Below are 14,832 nucleotides of genomic sequence, written 5' to 3' on the forward strand. Positions count from 1 at the left end.
TGTGACTTCTTTTCAGATGATATTTGGAGTAATACCGTCTTTTATTCATTCTATTTTTTCCAGCAACCTCGGAGAATTCCCTTTATTACTAGCGTTAGCTGGTGTAATACTACTTGTCCTGTTCCTGCTGCGCAAGGGCTGCTCATCTTGTGGTAATGCACAGACCAGGCCAACTGTAATTGTAACATGATCGAATGCAAGAGGTTTTTGGATGCTTGCCATTAGCAATGCTTGGTGTGAGTTATGGATTAACTATTTGCTTTGCCTACTTTACTTGCGTGCAACTAGTGTTCTACTGTCGACGGTGCCCCTTCTATTGGGCTATAGATTCATGCCTCTCCAATACGTCATGTCCGGTCCCACATTTTAACCAGTTACTGGGCCCCTTAGAGGCTCATGACCAAGCTTGATCTGGTGATGGCCGTATGGCTGAATGGAATATCTGTGCGGCTGCGCAGAACCTCTTGCATCAGAGTTTCATTGAATATCATGCAAGTTGTCCAGTTATAGGTTTGGAAGCATCAGATTACGAGGAACACGTTTGTTCCTTGGACCTACTTGATTGGATGGCATCCCTTTTTTCTACTAACGATAGGGAGGAACTTTTGGAGGGGATTGCATTCTTAAGTTCACGTACTTTGATGGATTTATCACCTCCTTCATAATAACATTTTACCGAAAACAACGCTCTTTCAATAGTCGCAAAGAATTTATTGCAGTTTTTTGAATTTTTTCCACTTTAGTTTTTTTTTCCAAACACTTTTGAACTCTGTTGGGATTTTGAACTCTGTTTTGGTCCTTTGTCTATGTCCTACGACCTTACAAAGGGGAGGGTGTTATAAAGCCATTAGGGTCATGTCGACATTGCTAAGTTAGCATGAGCTTTGCTGCCATGATGCTGCTTTTGCGCACACTACTAGGGGTGGGCGGACATCTCCGTTCCGCCCACGGAATGTGCGGAGATTTGCCCCTTCTGTCTTGCGAAAAGAAGGCGGAGAAACGAGGCAAATCTCTGCACATTCGGGGGCGGAACGGAAGTTGGCCGCCCGCCTCCCGCCATATTAAATTATATTTAAAAGCCTAAAATTAAATTTAAATACAACTTACCTTTTTGCAGGCGCATCCTTGCCCGTCGCGGCTTCATCTGGGAACTGCGCATGCGCGGGAGCCTGCGCATTCCTCGCCAGGAATGCGCATGCGCAGTTCCAAGAAGAAGGTGCGATGGGCAAGGATGCACCTGCAATAAGGTACGTTTTATTTAAATTACATTTTTGGCTTTTAAATATCATTTAATACGGCGGGCGGGCGTCGGGCCGGCGTCACGTAACGGAAATATGTGGAGAGGCACGGAGATTGGTCCAATCTCCGTGCCTCTCCGCGAAAGTCCCTTTCGTGACTTCCGCCCAACCCTACACATTACTACATGCTCTTTATTTTGCCAGACTCTGTTTATGCCGTTCACATGAGAACTGTCTGCCTTTCACGTTCTCTGCTGAGTTCCTGGAGTTTGGTCCGAACACGATGTGCAAGGTCGCTAAACAAAGGCCCTTGTTATTCTGTTCCGGTCAATCCCTAGCACCTAGACATAACATGCTAAACACAGCTGAACTGCTGAAGACTCGTGCTTTGATATTTGATATTACGGGGATGCATGTTATTTTAACACACACTTGGAGAGAGCCCTTTCCATGGAGAAGAACTACGCTTTGCCTATGATGTAAACATTCCTCTAGGCTTTAAGGTATGGGGTCTGCTGACAAAGCCCAGAGATATTCTTTCATATATTAATATTCTTCCAGTCAAGGGGAGGGTGGTTAGGTTTTATAGTCCTTTTTCCACAGTCTTTATATAATGACTTCCCGCTTCGTACTCTATGGAATTGTTCTGAGTTTATGCATTTTGCTGCTCATAGTGGCTCGTATACTGTATTATGGAGCACAATAGTTAAAATAAATATTTTAAACTATTACAGTGATTCTGTCAATTCCCTTTGTGGACAAGTACGAGTGAGCGAGCAAAAGGGTATGTCTTGCTACCGCGATTCCTGAGATAGTCGGGAGTGTTGTGTTCGGGGTTGTCTAATCATTTGTAGCTTCGTGATTTTGCATGAGAACGAATGAGACACTATAGCTAGTCGCTTTTGGGATTTTGGGTACTAAGGTGATAGGTTGGTACACCCCTATCCACCGAGGTCCTGTTTTCCTGCACATAGTTCTGTGTAGGTGCAGAATCCCCACAACAGCCCAGTCGGAAAGTCTGAATCTGCGAGGGATAAGCTGATGGAGTTGGAAATTCTGGCTCCATCTTTAATATTAGGATCGTTTCTGATGACGAGGAGTAGTCCAGCATAGGAGAACTGCATTGAGACTCTAAATGGTCCAAACATTGAAATCTTAGGAGACCTTTGACCTATTTTTTTGTCAAAAGTTGAGGACTATCTTTTAAAAAACAAAATGAGCAATCTGGACTGCCTTAATGAGGATCTGAGGTCTGTTCATGCCTAAAAATATGCACAGGGCACAAATCGGGGGTACTCGCGGGTGGACGGTGTCCGTCCACTATTTTCACAGGGTGGACACCATCAACCCTTCCAAGAAGTTGGGCCCTACTGTAAAACATGCTGAACTCGTCCCGGTGTCATTTTCAAATGCCGGAACATATTCACCAACACCTGCAAGTTTCTGCTTTCAATCCGTAACAATGTGCAGGCAGGGAATGGGCTTTCTTATTTCAGACTCCCGCTGGGCTCATAACAAAAGCCAAATTTGAGGGGTAATCAGGCCTCCTTTTGTTCTAGTTTACTGGCTGAGAGCGATCTGGAACCTCATACCTAGATGCAAATACAGTGGAGGGGAAATAAAGGTGCACAAATCGTAAGCACTTTACACTTAAAGGAGATGTATGCTTTTGACTTTGTTCAGCCCCTGTATACGAGATATGCATGCACTGTAATTGGATTTATATAGTGCTTAATACCCCTGATGAGGCGTTGAAATAACTTAAATGCCACTATTTTTTCTTTTATAGTGCTACTCATCAGAATGCCAGAGTGATTTACATCATTCTGTCAGAGTGCTTTACATCACACTTATACATTACATATACAATAAATCATATACGTTTGTAAATCGATGTACTACATAAGACAGAGGGGTTACAAGTTGGAGAAGTCATTTCATAGCTCACTGTGCTATATTAGAAGGGTTATAATTCAACTGCAAGTAACATAAGATTGTCTGTGTTCAAAGCAGTAATCCACTTGGCTATCTACATAAAATAAAATCTGTCATCTGCGTGTAACAAGATGGGACAAATTAACCCTCTACGCTACTTTGAGTCATAACGGGTGTTAGAAAAAACACAGATCTGTCTAGTAAGTGCATCAATCTCTAGAGTTATCTTACCATTCTTATTCACTCAGATTTACTGGGAGCGCACAGATCTCTACAACAGGTGCCTTAACCCTTATAAGATATTTTAAAATTCCGGCTTTGCAAACTATGAAGCAGAATTTTGAGGTTTGCAAATTGAGGTTTGCAAGGGATTTTGGGTAATTGAATCTAGTGAGAGCCACACAGGTAACCCCCATCCTGGATTCCCATGGGTGTCCAGCTCCCCGCCGCGGCCCTTCGCCCCTAGTTGTCCAGCGCATATAGTCCCCTAAACTGCGCTGCAAGTAGCAGAGTAGCACATTGGGGCACAGCGGCTACAAGACAAGGGGTTTGCTGAGCCACCACACCCGCGAAACACCCATAAACAGACCTATTGGGTGATTCGGTGCTCCCACGACAAAATGGCGCCCAAGCAATAACATACTGTGGACGGAGGAGTGCGTTCTCTCCGGTCTAACGTTTCGACCAGGAGACACCAACACAACAGCGATCCACAAGCCAGAGCGTTCCACAGGCGGTGAGTGGCTCCAGTGCAGAGAGAGGCGAGCGCCGTCCCCCCCGATCGATACACGCCCGGATTGATGTGTGAAAGGCACGGAGGCGTGAAAATTGAGGACGTGGCTTCATGGCCTGGCGGCGACGGTGCGGGACCGGAAAGGCGCATACCAGACCTGACGATAAGGCACTGAGGATTGCGGTGTGCCTCCTCCAGACTGGCGGGGTGTCCCAGAGACTTAGACCCAGCAGCAGCCTCTCACCACAACCACGCGGCAGGCGGTGAGTGACTCCAGCGCCAAGGGAGAGGGGCGCTAATCCCCCGACAGGGGCACACCTGGCTGATGCGTGGCTGGCTCGGCAGCGTGAAAATTGAGGGCGCTGCTTTGCGGCCTGACCACTATCGCACTGGGCCCGAGGGCACTTTCCAGGCCTGGAGGTTGTTGGGGCGGGCTCCCAGTGATAGAGGGGCTAAAGCGGCGCCCGCCAAAAACGGCACAACTGGGGTGTTGATCCCGCGAAGGGGTCCTGGAGCACATCACACTTTTCAGGCAGGCAACCCATGATACCCGCCCGACATTCATCCACAACAGCTTCCCCGCGACCTGGGACGAAGCCAACAGCGCGGAGGGGGTCGGTCTGAATAGCACAACCTAGACCCCGCCTCTACGAGACTCGGGCCTGTTGCTTAGGGCCTCAGCAGGATCCAAGCGCTTGATTCCCCCACAGATGCAACCGCGGCCCCAGGAGCGACACCCCAGGACAGGGGACTGGCATTGGTAAGGGGTGAAATGACGATATACAGGCTTCAAGGTTTGAGTGTTCTGGGCTCGCTCCGGTACGGCTCCACCACAGGAAGGTGCCGACCAGATTTGGGGGGACTCTCAGAGGATTTTGATGCCCAGCTCAAGACCCTCCTTGATACACGCAACTCAGAGCTGGGAGGGCCTTGCTGAGGTACATGCTCTTGCTCCTCCTAAAGTGCACCTCTCCCAACGGCCGGGCCCTCACCTGCGGCCCCGGCGGAGCCCACTTCAGGCCCCCTCTCCGCCCTCTCGACACAGCCTAGCGGGTGGCTCCTCAAATAACACATACGTAATGATCGCCCCCTGTCTCAGCGAGGACGCACGTAGGCCAGAAGCGGACCCAACACCCGCCCTGAGAAGCTGAAGGAAGCAACCCGGCTGGAGTCCCGCACTGAATCGCTGCCGGGACCACTAAGCGACATCCAAACTACAGTGGCACCATCATGGTCACCATGCGGAAAAAAGGAGATCCCACTCTAAAAGAAATGCTTACAAAAGGGTCAGTAGCAGGAGATGGAGGAAGCCTTACCTCCCCAACATCGAAGCAACCCACTGGACAGGAAGAGGGGAGGTGCCCATTACCCGGGCATTCCTCGAAACTCTTTTTAACACCCTCCGTGGAGACTTTCAAACACTCAAACAGGAAGTGGCAGGAGAGTTTCGGGAAATACGCCGAGACATAGACGAGTTGGGAGAATGCGTGGCAGCCGTAGAGAATGGCGAACACTGAATCCGAAGAAGTGGAACAACTACAACAAGAAGTCCTCCGTCTTAAGGATCAGCAAGTCGACCTACAAGCTCATGCATAAGACATCGAAAACATATCCCGACGGAACAACATCCACGTGAGAGGTGTCCCACTACAAGCAGAAGGAGCGAGCATGACCGGATACCTCCAGGGCCTCTTCAGGGACATTCTGGGTGTTGGCCAAGACTTTGAGGTCCGCATCGACCGCGCCCACAGGGTAGGCCTGGGGAGGAAGGCACCAGCTTCCCCGCCAGACATCTTGGCCTTCTTTCCAGACTTCCCCCTAAAGGAGTGCATACTAAGAGAAGTTCGACTGAAACAACCAATCACGTACCAGGGGCATGCTATAGCTCTTTACCAAGACTTGGCCTCCATCACTCTCCAGAAATGCAAGGCTTTCAAAGAAGTGACAGCTTTCCTGAAAACCAACGGAGTGCCATACTCTTGGGGGCATCCCTTTCGCTTAACCGTTAAGTGGAATGGTAGACTACACCAACTCCGCTCCCTCCAAGAGACATGCGACTTACTCAGCCTTACAAAGCGCAGTCCCGACTCTTCTCCAAAACCTTAGCAACGATCATCAGGGGATGAATGGCAGAAAGTGGGAAGACGACGTTCACTGAAGACAGACGTGAAGCCGGATCAAGCCAAAATGACCAACGAAAGGGCTTTGGCCCTAGCAGCAGTAAGAGAGACACTTTGTACCAGAATCTCTTTAATCCTATCATGGGGACTGCAACACGCACTAAACATTAGCTAACTGTGGGGGGAGGGGGCGGGGAGCCCAGGTCATCCGGGCACCATGACCACCCTGTTATTTTCTTGCCGTATGTCCACAGCCTGGGCTGAGGATATTGTACAATGCTGGATAAATGGGAATGTTTCGTTGGGGTTGGGGAGGGGAGGGGAGTTGAGGGGACGAGGGGGAGGGGGGAACCGGTGTGCAGCCACGGGGAGAACACGGACACATGTTACATCCAGGACAGGGAGCTAATAAAGCGCAGAGTTTTTAAGTCATCTTCTTCTAATCAAAAACCCTAATCGCTCAGCTGACACGTACTCAGTGAACTACCATGTCGACCCACACAACCCAAGTCCTAACTCTTAATGTGAAGGGGTTGAATAATCCTATCAAGAGACATGCGATTCTGAGCTACCTAGAGAACTCTGGGGCCTTGATATGCCTGTTACAAGAAACACATCTGTAATCCAAAGAACGGCACAGAATGAGATCCCGAGCATTTCCTCACCAATTCTATTCCTCTATGTCAGATAAGAAAGGGGGGGGTGGCTATACTTTTGGCACGACACTTCCATGGCAGAATTGGAGACAAAATAGCAGAGATACAGGGACGGCTGCTAGCTTACAGGTTATGGATGGGTGATACCCCCGTCATCATAGGATCCCTCTACGCTCACAACGCTGGGCAAGAGCCCTTTCTTACAGACTCCCTGTTGGAAGTACTTCGCTATCATGAAAGACGATTTTAAATGGCGGAGACCTTAACCTAGTCATGGATTCAGGAAAAGCCAGACCAGGCCACCGCCATGATTGTATAGGGGCGATATCGAGTGCGGGGAGGGACTGGCTACAACATAACGGGCTGATCGATCTCTGGCGAGCAGCTAATCCTCACAGCACACAATACTCATTCTATTCCCATGTGCACCAAACGTATGCTCGACTCGAACACTTTATAGGGGCGTCCGATCTCAACGCCGTGGTGCAAACCATCGATATTATTCCGGCAGCTTTGTCTGATCATGATGCTGTGACAGTGACTTTTGACATACGCCCCCCTACACAGACCAAAGGGGAGGTGGCGACTCCGGGAATCCCTACTACAACGACCGGACATCTCACAACAGGTGCATAAATGCATCACTGACTATTTGACGACTAATGATTCTACTGCCCACCTTTGACTGCACTGTGGGGTGTCCTTAAAGCAGTTGTGAGAGGGGAGTTAATAGCTATCTCCGCAGCTGACAATAGGATCCGCAAAGGAAAGAGAGAGGAGTTAGGGGCTAAGGTGGCAGAGCTCAAGAGATTACACAGTCGGACCAGGGCCCCGCGAATGTGGCGGCAGCTGAAAGCGGCCAGGGCCCAATTGGCTAGCCTTGACCTTATAGGGCGGAGCACGCCGCCTTACGGCTTAAGTACACATACTATATCGAGGGAGATAAAAAAGGGAGGCTTCACACCTCAACCGGTGAACGGGTCGAAGGCGATGAGCAGATCGCAGAAGCCCTTCGCGACGTCTACGCAACTCTTTAGAGTAGGGACCCAACAATTGATGGTGCAGGTGAGGCTTATCTTAGCCAGGGGGAGGTAACAGCTATCAATGCGTCCGGCGCTACAGCATTAGATGCGCCAATTAGAGTGGGGGAAGTAATCAGCACGATCTCCTGCCTCAAACCTCTGAAATCACCAGGGCTGGACAGCTTCTCAGCTGGTTTTTACAAAAACTTTTGTCAGCTCCTAGCCCCGATTTTAACTCGCCTGTTCAACTCCTTTCAGAGACCGGGTTCTATCCCAGCGGATATGCTAGAAGCCGACAAAGTCGTCATTCCCAAGCCCGGGAAAGATCCCACTCAGTGCTCAGCATACCATCCAATCTCCTTACTCAATCTCGACCTGAAGCTATTTACATGTGTCTTAGCTGCCAGACTGGGCCCCCATTTGCCTGGCATTATTGAACCCGACCAATCGGGTTTCATACCCAACAGGCAAAGCAGTGACAACACCAAACGGTTAATGCGCTTCATATACAAAGACCATTATATGGGACTGGACGCTCTATTACTTTCAGTCGACGCTGATAAAGCGTTCGACAGAGTGGATTGGGGCTTTCTGGACAAAACATTAGCGCACTTTGGGCCTTGGTCGCCAGCTGCTATGACCAACCCAGAGCGACGATATGCGTCAATGGGATCAGTTCACAGCCGTTTGACATCCGGCGAGGCACAAGATAGGGGTGTCCTCTTTCACCCCTACTCTTTGCGCTTTACATCGAACCCCTAGCGCAACGGATTAAGGACAACCCCGACATCTCTGGTATCGTCTTTTGGGGGGGGGAGACGACACACCATTAGTTTATATGCGAACGATATCTTAGCGACTCTTGACACGGCCAGACGTTCTGTCCCAGCTTTCTTACAGGAACTGACTGACTTTGGCAAGGTCTCAGGTTTTAAAGTCAACTTAGGGAAATCAATGCTTTTGCCTCTGGGCCTCAATGAGAACGCTCCCGAGAGTACATTTCTAGGGCTTGGGGACTTACGATCTCACACCGAGATCCCATACTTGGGGATAAATCTGACTCCACTGACCAAACAATTGCACGCAATTATTCTAACTTCCATTCTTAATTAACAAAAGATCTTCGCTGGTGGCAGACACATCCCCTGTCGCTGTTAGGCCGCGTCACAGCAGTCAATATGTCCATATTGCCTAAAATACTATACCTATTTCAGACGATATCGGTAGGACCCCCCATGAGCTATATCCACTCATTGTAAAAAGAGATACAACATTTTATTTGGGCTGGGAAACGACCATGGTTAAGTAGAGATTTGGCATACCGACCCCCGGACGAGGGAGGCTTAGGGATTCCCAACCTACTGAGCAACTATAGAGCGAAACTACTGCGCTACCTCGTAGAATGGAGTAGACCGGAGTCAGAAAAAAGAAGGCTCTTCCAGGACAGGGCGATGGCACGACTCTCTTTGTGGAAGATACCATTCCTGAAACCTTCGGACAGACCAACATATCTCACCAAATCTCCTGCTCAGTACTGCGTGTGTGGGACTCTGTGGCGACTAAGTGGAACCGTACCTCCTTCCCTTTGCCCCTTACACCCCTATTCGACAACCCAGACTTCAGACCAGGGCGTTCCCACAATGGCGAGCCTCGGCCTGCAAAACCGCAGGACACCTATTTGATCTTAACGGGTTCATTCCTTACACTGCTTTGCCTGATTGGTTCGACGTCAAAGACCCCAAAAGATTCCAATACTTCCAACTTCGCCATTGGTTACTACATCCGGACACACTCCCCCTAGTTAGCAGACAACTCACGACCTACGAGAAGTGGCTTTCACCTAAGCACTCAGACCGCAAATTGATCTCTGAATTATATCTTCGATTGCGCCCACCGGCACCCACAGAGCGTTTGGCTGGGCTGCGACGGTGGGAGGCAGAATTAGGCAGGATCCTTTCCCTAAAAGAATGGCAACAGATCTATTATAGAGCAAACCATACTGCCAGGAACACAGCAAGCAGGGAAGCAGCGGTTAAAGTAGCCCTTTACTGGTACCTGACCCCAGCTCGACTACACAAAATCGACCCAGATCTTAGTTCCACCTGCTGGAGAGGCTGCAATGAGGAGGGCACGCTGACGCACATACTCTGGAAATGTAGGGAGGTGGCAGGTTACTCGACGGCAGTACTTGACGACATTTACACTCACTTTGAAACTGAAATACCCCGCTTTCCTGCCTATGCTCTTCTAGGGCTACCTAACGCACTCACCTTCCCATTGAAATCTGTACGAGGGAAGCAAATGGGACTAGCGATGGGCGCAGCAGTACACCACATGTTATCTCTATGGGGCACGCAGACCCGCCCAACACACACAGGGTGGCTACACAAACTGTAGTACATTATTGGTATGGAACGAATACACGCTAACCTTACACACTCATCAGCCTCTTTCCACACTATCTGGCGCCCCATCCTTTCGTTGCTGGCGCTTGAATTCAACGAAGTCACATGCCCCAAATACCTCCGCTTGCTCAGACTCACTGACGCTCCACAGTCTAAAGATACCTCATCTTCATTCTTACACGGCGCAGTGGCACACCAGTTCCGGGGAGGGTGTAAGGGGGAGTTTGGGTAGGGGGGGTGGGAGAGGGAGGGTAGCAGGCGGGTATGGTTATGGAGCAGATCTATGCACTGCCTATCAACGAAAGCTATACATTCATGGCCCAATGTTGGACACTTTTTTCACATGGACATTAGTAATAAGCAAACTTAAGATATGTTGCCTAAGGCAAGCAATGGGGTCTGTTGGGAAGCAAATGGGCAATTCTGGGTCTGCTTAAATGTAAGTTTGCCTGCTTTGAAACCAATAAAATAAAGTTATTAAAAAAATGTACAGCAGATTTCTCTAGGTGCCGGCTGAGCTAGGGCCCATAATCCACAGCTAGGTACATTGCAAAAAAAGGGTCCGTTTTCAGTGGAAAAATATGATGTGTCCATGTTGCGTTTTTACCGATTTCCGGTTGCGGGCACTAGGCCTACCCACACAAGCGAGGTACTGTTTTCATCTGAAGACTTAGGGGATCACAGAATAGTAGAACAAGTGTTACTTACATTTGTCTTTCTATGCATTTCTGCCTTCCAAATTTAAGACAGTGTGTAAAAAAGAAGACATTTTGAAAAAGGCCCCCCTTATTCACATGCTAGTATGGCTACCCAAAAATTCAGAGATGTGCAAAAAAAACACTGCTTCTAATCTCCATATCTTGTTCCCGTTTCGGAAATACATAGGTTTTTCTTGATACCTATTTTTCACTCTTTATATTTGACTAAATCTTCATTTGCCAAACAGTCATGAGCACTTAAGGAGTGCAAACCACTCCTCCCCCTGCTCTGGCCAGCCCACTTTGCGAGTGACTGCAATAGGAAAAATAAAATAATTTTACATTATTATCATTTCATTTTCCCTTTTGAACACTGGGGCGATACTCCTCTGCCTTAGCGGAGGATCTTCAACTGATTAGCAAGCAAAGTTTAGTGTAGATTCTGATAACTGGCCAATGTTTGTGGTGTCCCTTGCTGTTCCTACATCTCCCCACTAGGTTAGTTTTTCTATGCAAAATAGTAATTCCTTCTGAAGGCCAGCATTTTCTTGAAAGTGATAGTTGGGACTGGAATTGCATGTGCCTCTTTCTTTTGAGTTACCTTTGTCACCATTTCCATCTCATCCTTGGGACATTGTGCGGCTTATACTTAGTTTGATGTGGAGTGGATAACTATTATTTTGAAATGTATGGTCCATTCTTGGTGCGAGCATTCTTGTGATACTGATTCCAGGGTGAGATGTCAGGTTGTGCTGGTGAATGTGAGGGTGGTTTAGATATAGTTATGTCAACAACAAGAACGTGAGAGATGTCTGCTGCTAAATGTTAAGGTGACATTTTAGGGGTGGTGTGTAATTTGTAAAAACACAAGTACAGAGCCCCAAACGTTTTCTTAGGGTCCTATTACTGAATGCCAAGGTTGCCTTAACCTTTTTATTTCACTACCCTTCAATTCCCTATTCTTGCAGGTTCTTTTTTCATCTCCTTTTCTGCCTTCATCATTATTTTCTTATCTCATGTTCTCCTTTCTTCCCTTTCTGTCTCTCTATCTTTCATTGGGTCATGGTCATTTGGTGAAAAATGAACCCAAAACTCCTAAAATGAGTGCGAGTGGGTAAGGCTGAATAAGGATAATTCACAAACAAGAGTGGTCTTACCTCTGGAGAGCCCAGGCAGCTAAAGCAATTACATCTACATGGAAATGCGCTGTATATGGAATATTATGCCTGGTTGAGTAGGCGCAATAAACAAGGGGAGTTAGGGACGAGGATTAGGCAGGGCCGTTTTGAACTATTAGCTCTAGAACAGTAACCTGTACCTCAAACTGAATTCAGAAAAGCAACATTTCTTTATGCTAAAAGACAAACACCTTTCTTCTGTTTATACTGGTATGTTTATTTATACCTTTTTGTATGAATATTTCATTTCAAATTTCAAGCATTAGTGTCCAGAAAAAAAACATTATTTCACAAAAACATTTCAAAGCATTTCATTGTCTATTTAAAGAATAATCTAAAATGAATACCAAAAGTGTTTAATACAACAATATCACAAGACACACAAAAAATAATTGTGAATAAGTATTGTCAATAAACAACAACAGTAATCATTTAAATATCAAATTGCACGTTTCAATTCTTCCTTGGTTGAGTAGGCGGACGGTGAAGTTAGTTTTTTTAAACCTTGGGTAAAGGAAGCTTTGTGCTGACAAATGGCAACTTAGATTTGTGTATAACTTACAAAAGTGTGAGTCTTCTGCCTAAACCAGCAGTGTATGCATCTATATTCATAATGTTCTCAAATATACTCATGATAGACCTGCTAAACATATATGTGAGGTGTTGAGATCTGATGTGACTTGTTGTAATGCCACTTCTTGTAAACAATTAAGAAAAAGGTACCCCCTAATGATACTTTAGGGTCCAAGAGTAAGGGGGAGGGGACAGTAACAACTATGAAGACACTCTTGCTACACAAGTTATTTTCAAAGTGGCCAAAAAAGGCTCTTTACCTGGGTATTTTCTCAACATTGAATCTTGTTAACACAGGTGATACAAAATTCCTAACTGTTCATTAAAAGATTTTTTCATACACAAATACATTTTTGGGGGAAGTATATTTTGTTATTTTTTGAAACATTTCCTCTGTGCAAACACATACACTTAATTTCAATTATTGAATAATTTAGAGACATATCAGAATTGGCAAGTACAAAGTGCTATTATTTACAAATAAAATGTTTTGTTTCCAACGGACATAACAGATGATATACAAAATCGACAGTGAAACTTCACAGATATAACCCCACACCAACATCCATTACTCTCTCTCACCATCCACCTACTCACATACTCTCACAGCACTCTCACACACAGAGCAATCTTCAGGAAACTCCCGTCTCTTCTTATGAACATACACTGCCAAGAGGTTTACGTGGATTGATTTAATAACAGAACTGTCCACTGATACTGTTATCATTAGAAGATTTCCCCCTTATGGTCGGCCACTACCTGTAAAGTCATAGCTTGTGATGGCACTTCATGTGATGCCATGCGAAAGGTCACAAGCCGTGATGTCACTTGCATACTGCCTAACTAGGTTAGTCCCCCCATTTCTTTTTTTAGGACTTATGCCTCGTATACACAGATGTTGACACATCCTGCATGCGGATTTGTGTCTGAAGCTACAGGGTGCCATGTGGGGACGCTGGAGGATTATTGCTGAGGAACAAGTTTCTGGCCCATTCTAGCACCTGAAAAACAGTTATAAGAAGGGAATCTGCAAGAAGATGTATCCATCATAACAGGAGGTCTCCATTCCTATATGCTATCATCACTAGACAAAAGAGGCGCTATTAACTGATAATACAAATATATAACAAACCCATGTCATGTATATAAATAGACAAAAATAGGTATAAACGTAAAGCATCATTTATAGAGCATACATTCAAGACACTATCTTACAACTCCATCTCAAACCCCCTCTTAATGATTATTTTTAACATGGAAAATGTGTTTTATCTAATGTTACGTACCTTGCTAGTTTTTGATGAGAACTTAGCTTACTGTTCATAGCACAATAAATAAGTAATTGGTTGAAGACGTCTCTCTAAAAGTAAAATGTCCAATTATTAAATGATTCTTAATTTTGACAGCCAACAGAAATGCACTTTTCTGACTCTATAAAGTAGGGAGTTACAAGATTACACATTAAGATTTGGCAAAACTAATCAACAGGGTTACTTTTTCTTTCCAAGGAACCAGTTAATACAAACAACTAATAATAGAACAAAACAATTTAATTACGCTCCTTTGGGTCTGCTATTCAGTACATCAAACAATCATAGACAAAACCAACAGTTCAGACTGTTGCAACGCCTTGATCGTTCGAGGATACTGTTAAAGTAGTAAGAGTCTATTGAAATGCATGAGCAAACTCAGACCTAACATAAAAAGCATTGGCCCGGTAAGGTAAATGTTTACTAAGGGAATGATAGTTTTCCTAAAGACAACTGTGTGACACCAAAAGGGGGACTGCTTGCTATTTAAGTATAAAGGGTTTCATTATTTTACCCAAAGGCTCTATTGTATAGGTACTAGAAATGCAGGTGTCAGAACCAGTGCCATCTGACCTCAATTCTTGCCCTGGCTGCTGTTCTAACTCATAACAGGTTGCACACGCAGCCCTGTTAAAACCCTCTGTTTGGAGGATACCAACTGGTCAAATAAGGGATAATGGAGTAGATGAGAGGATAAGAGTAAGGAGAAAGAGGAATAGCAAAAGAAATGAAGGACAGGATAGAGAAAAAACAGGACAGGAAGAAAGTGGAAGAAAGAAGAATGGATTAAAAGGTAGACAACAGAAAGGTGGACTGAGGATGAGAGTTTAATCCAGAAAAGGAGTGCCCACTAATACAATTTCAGCATCAGTGACCAAGACACAGGCCCAGGGTGACTCCAGCAACAAGCCAGCCCAATAACAGCATGGAGAGGCGTGTCAGACAGTGGCATCGATGGGCAAGA

At 46.1% G+C, this 14,832-nt stretch overlaps 1 protein-coding gene across 1 annotated transcript in view; it reads right to left on the bottom strand.

Annotated features, from left to right (window-relative positions):
- Positions 1-14,832, bottom strand: part of TTC38 (tetratricopeptide repeat domain 38) — a 620,299-nt gene that overhangs the window by 80,914 nt on the left and 524,553 nt on the right. Inside the window, exon 13 of the mRNA XM_078673810.1 lies at positions 13,845-13,918. Coding sequence (XP_078529936.1) covers positions 13,845-13,918 — 74 coding nt within the window. The remainder of the gene's footprint in view (positions 1-13,844; positions 13,919-14,832) is intronic.

The sequence above is a fragment of the Lissotriton helveticus genome, chromosome 1_1, assembly GCF_964261635.1.
Source record: "Lissotriton helveticus chromosome 1_1, aLisHel1.1, whole genome shotgun sequence".
Taxonomy (NCBI): domain Eukaryota; kingdom Metazoa; phylum Chordata; class Amphibia; order Caudata; family Salamandridae; genus Lissotriton; species Lissotriton helveticus.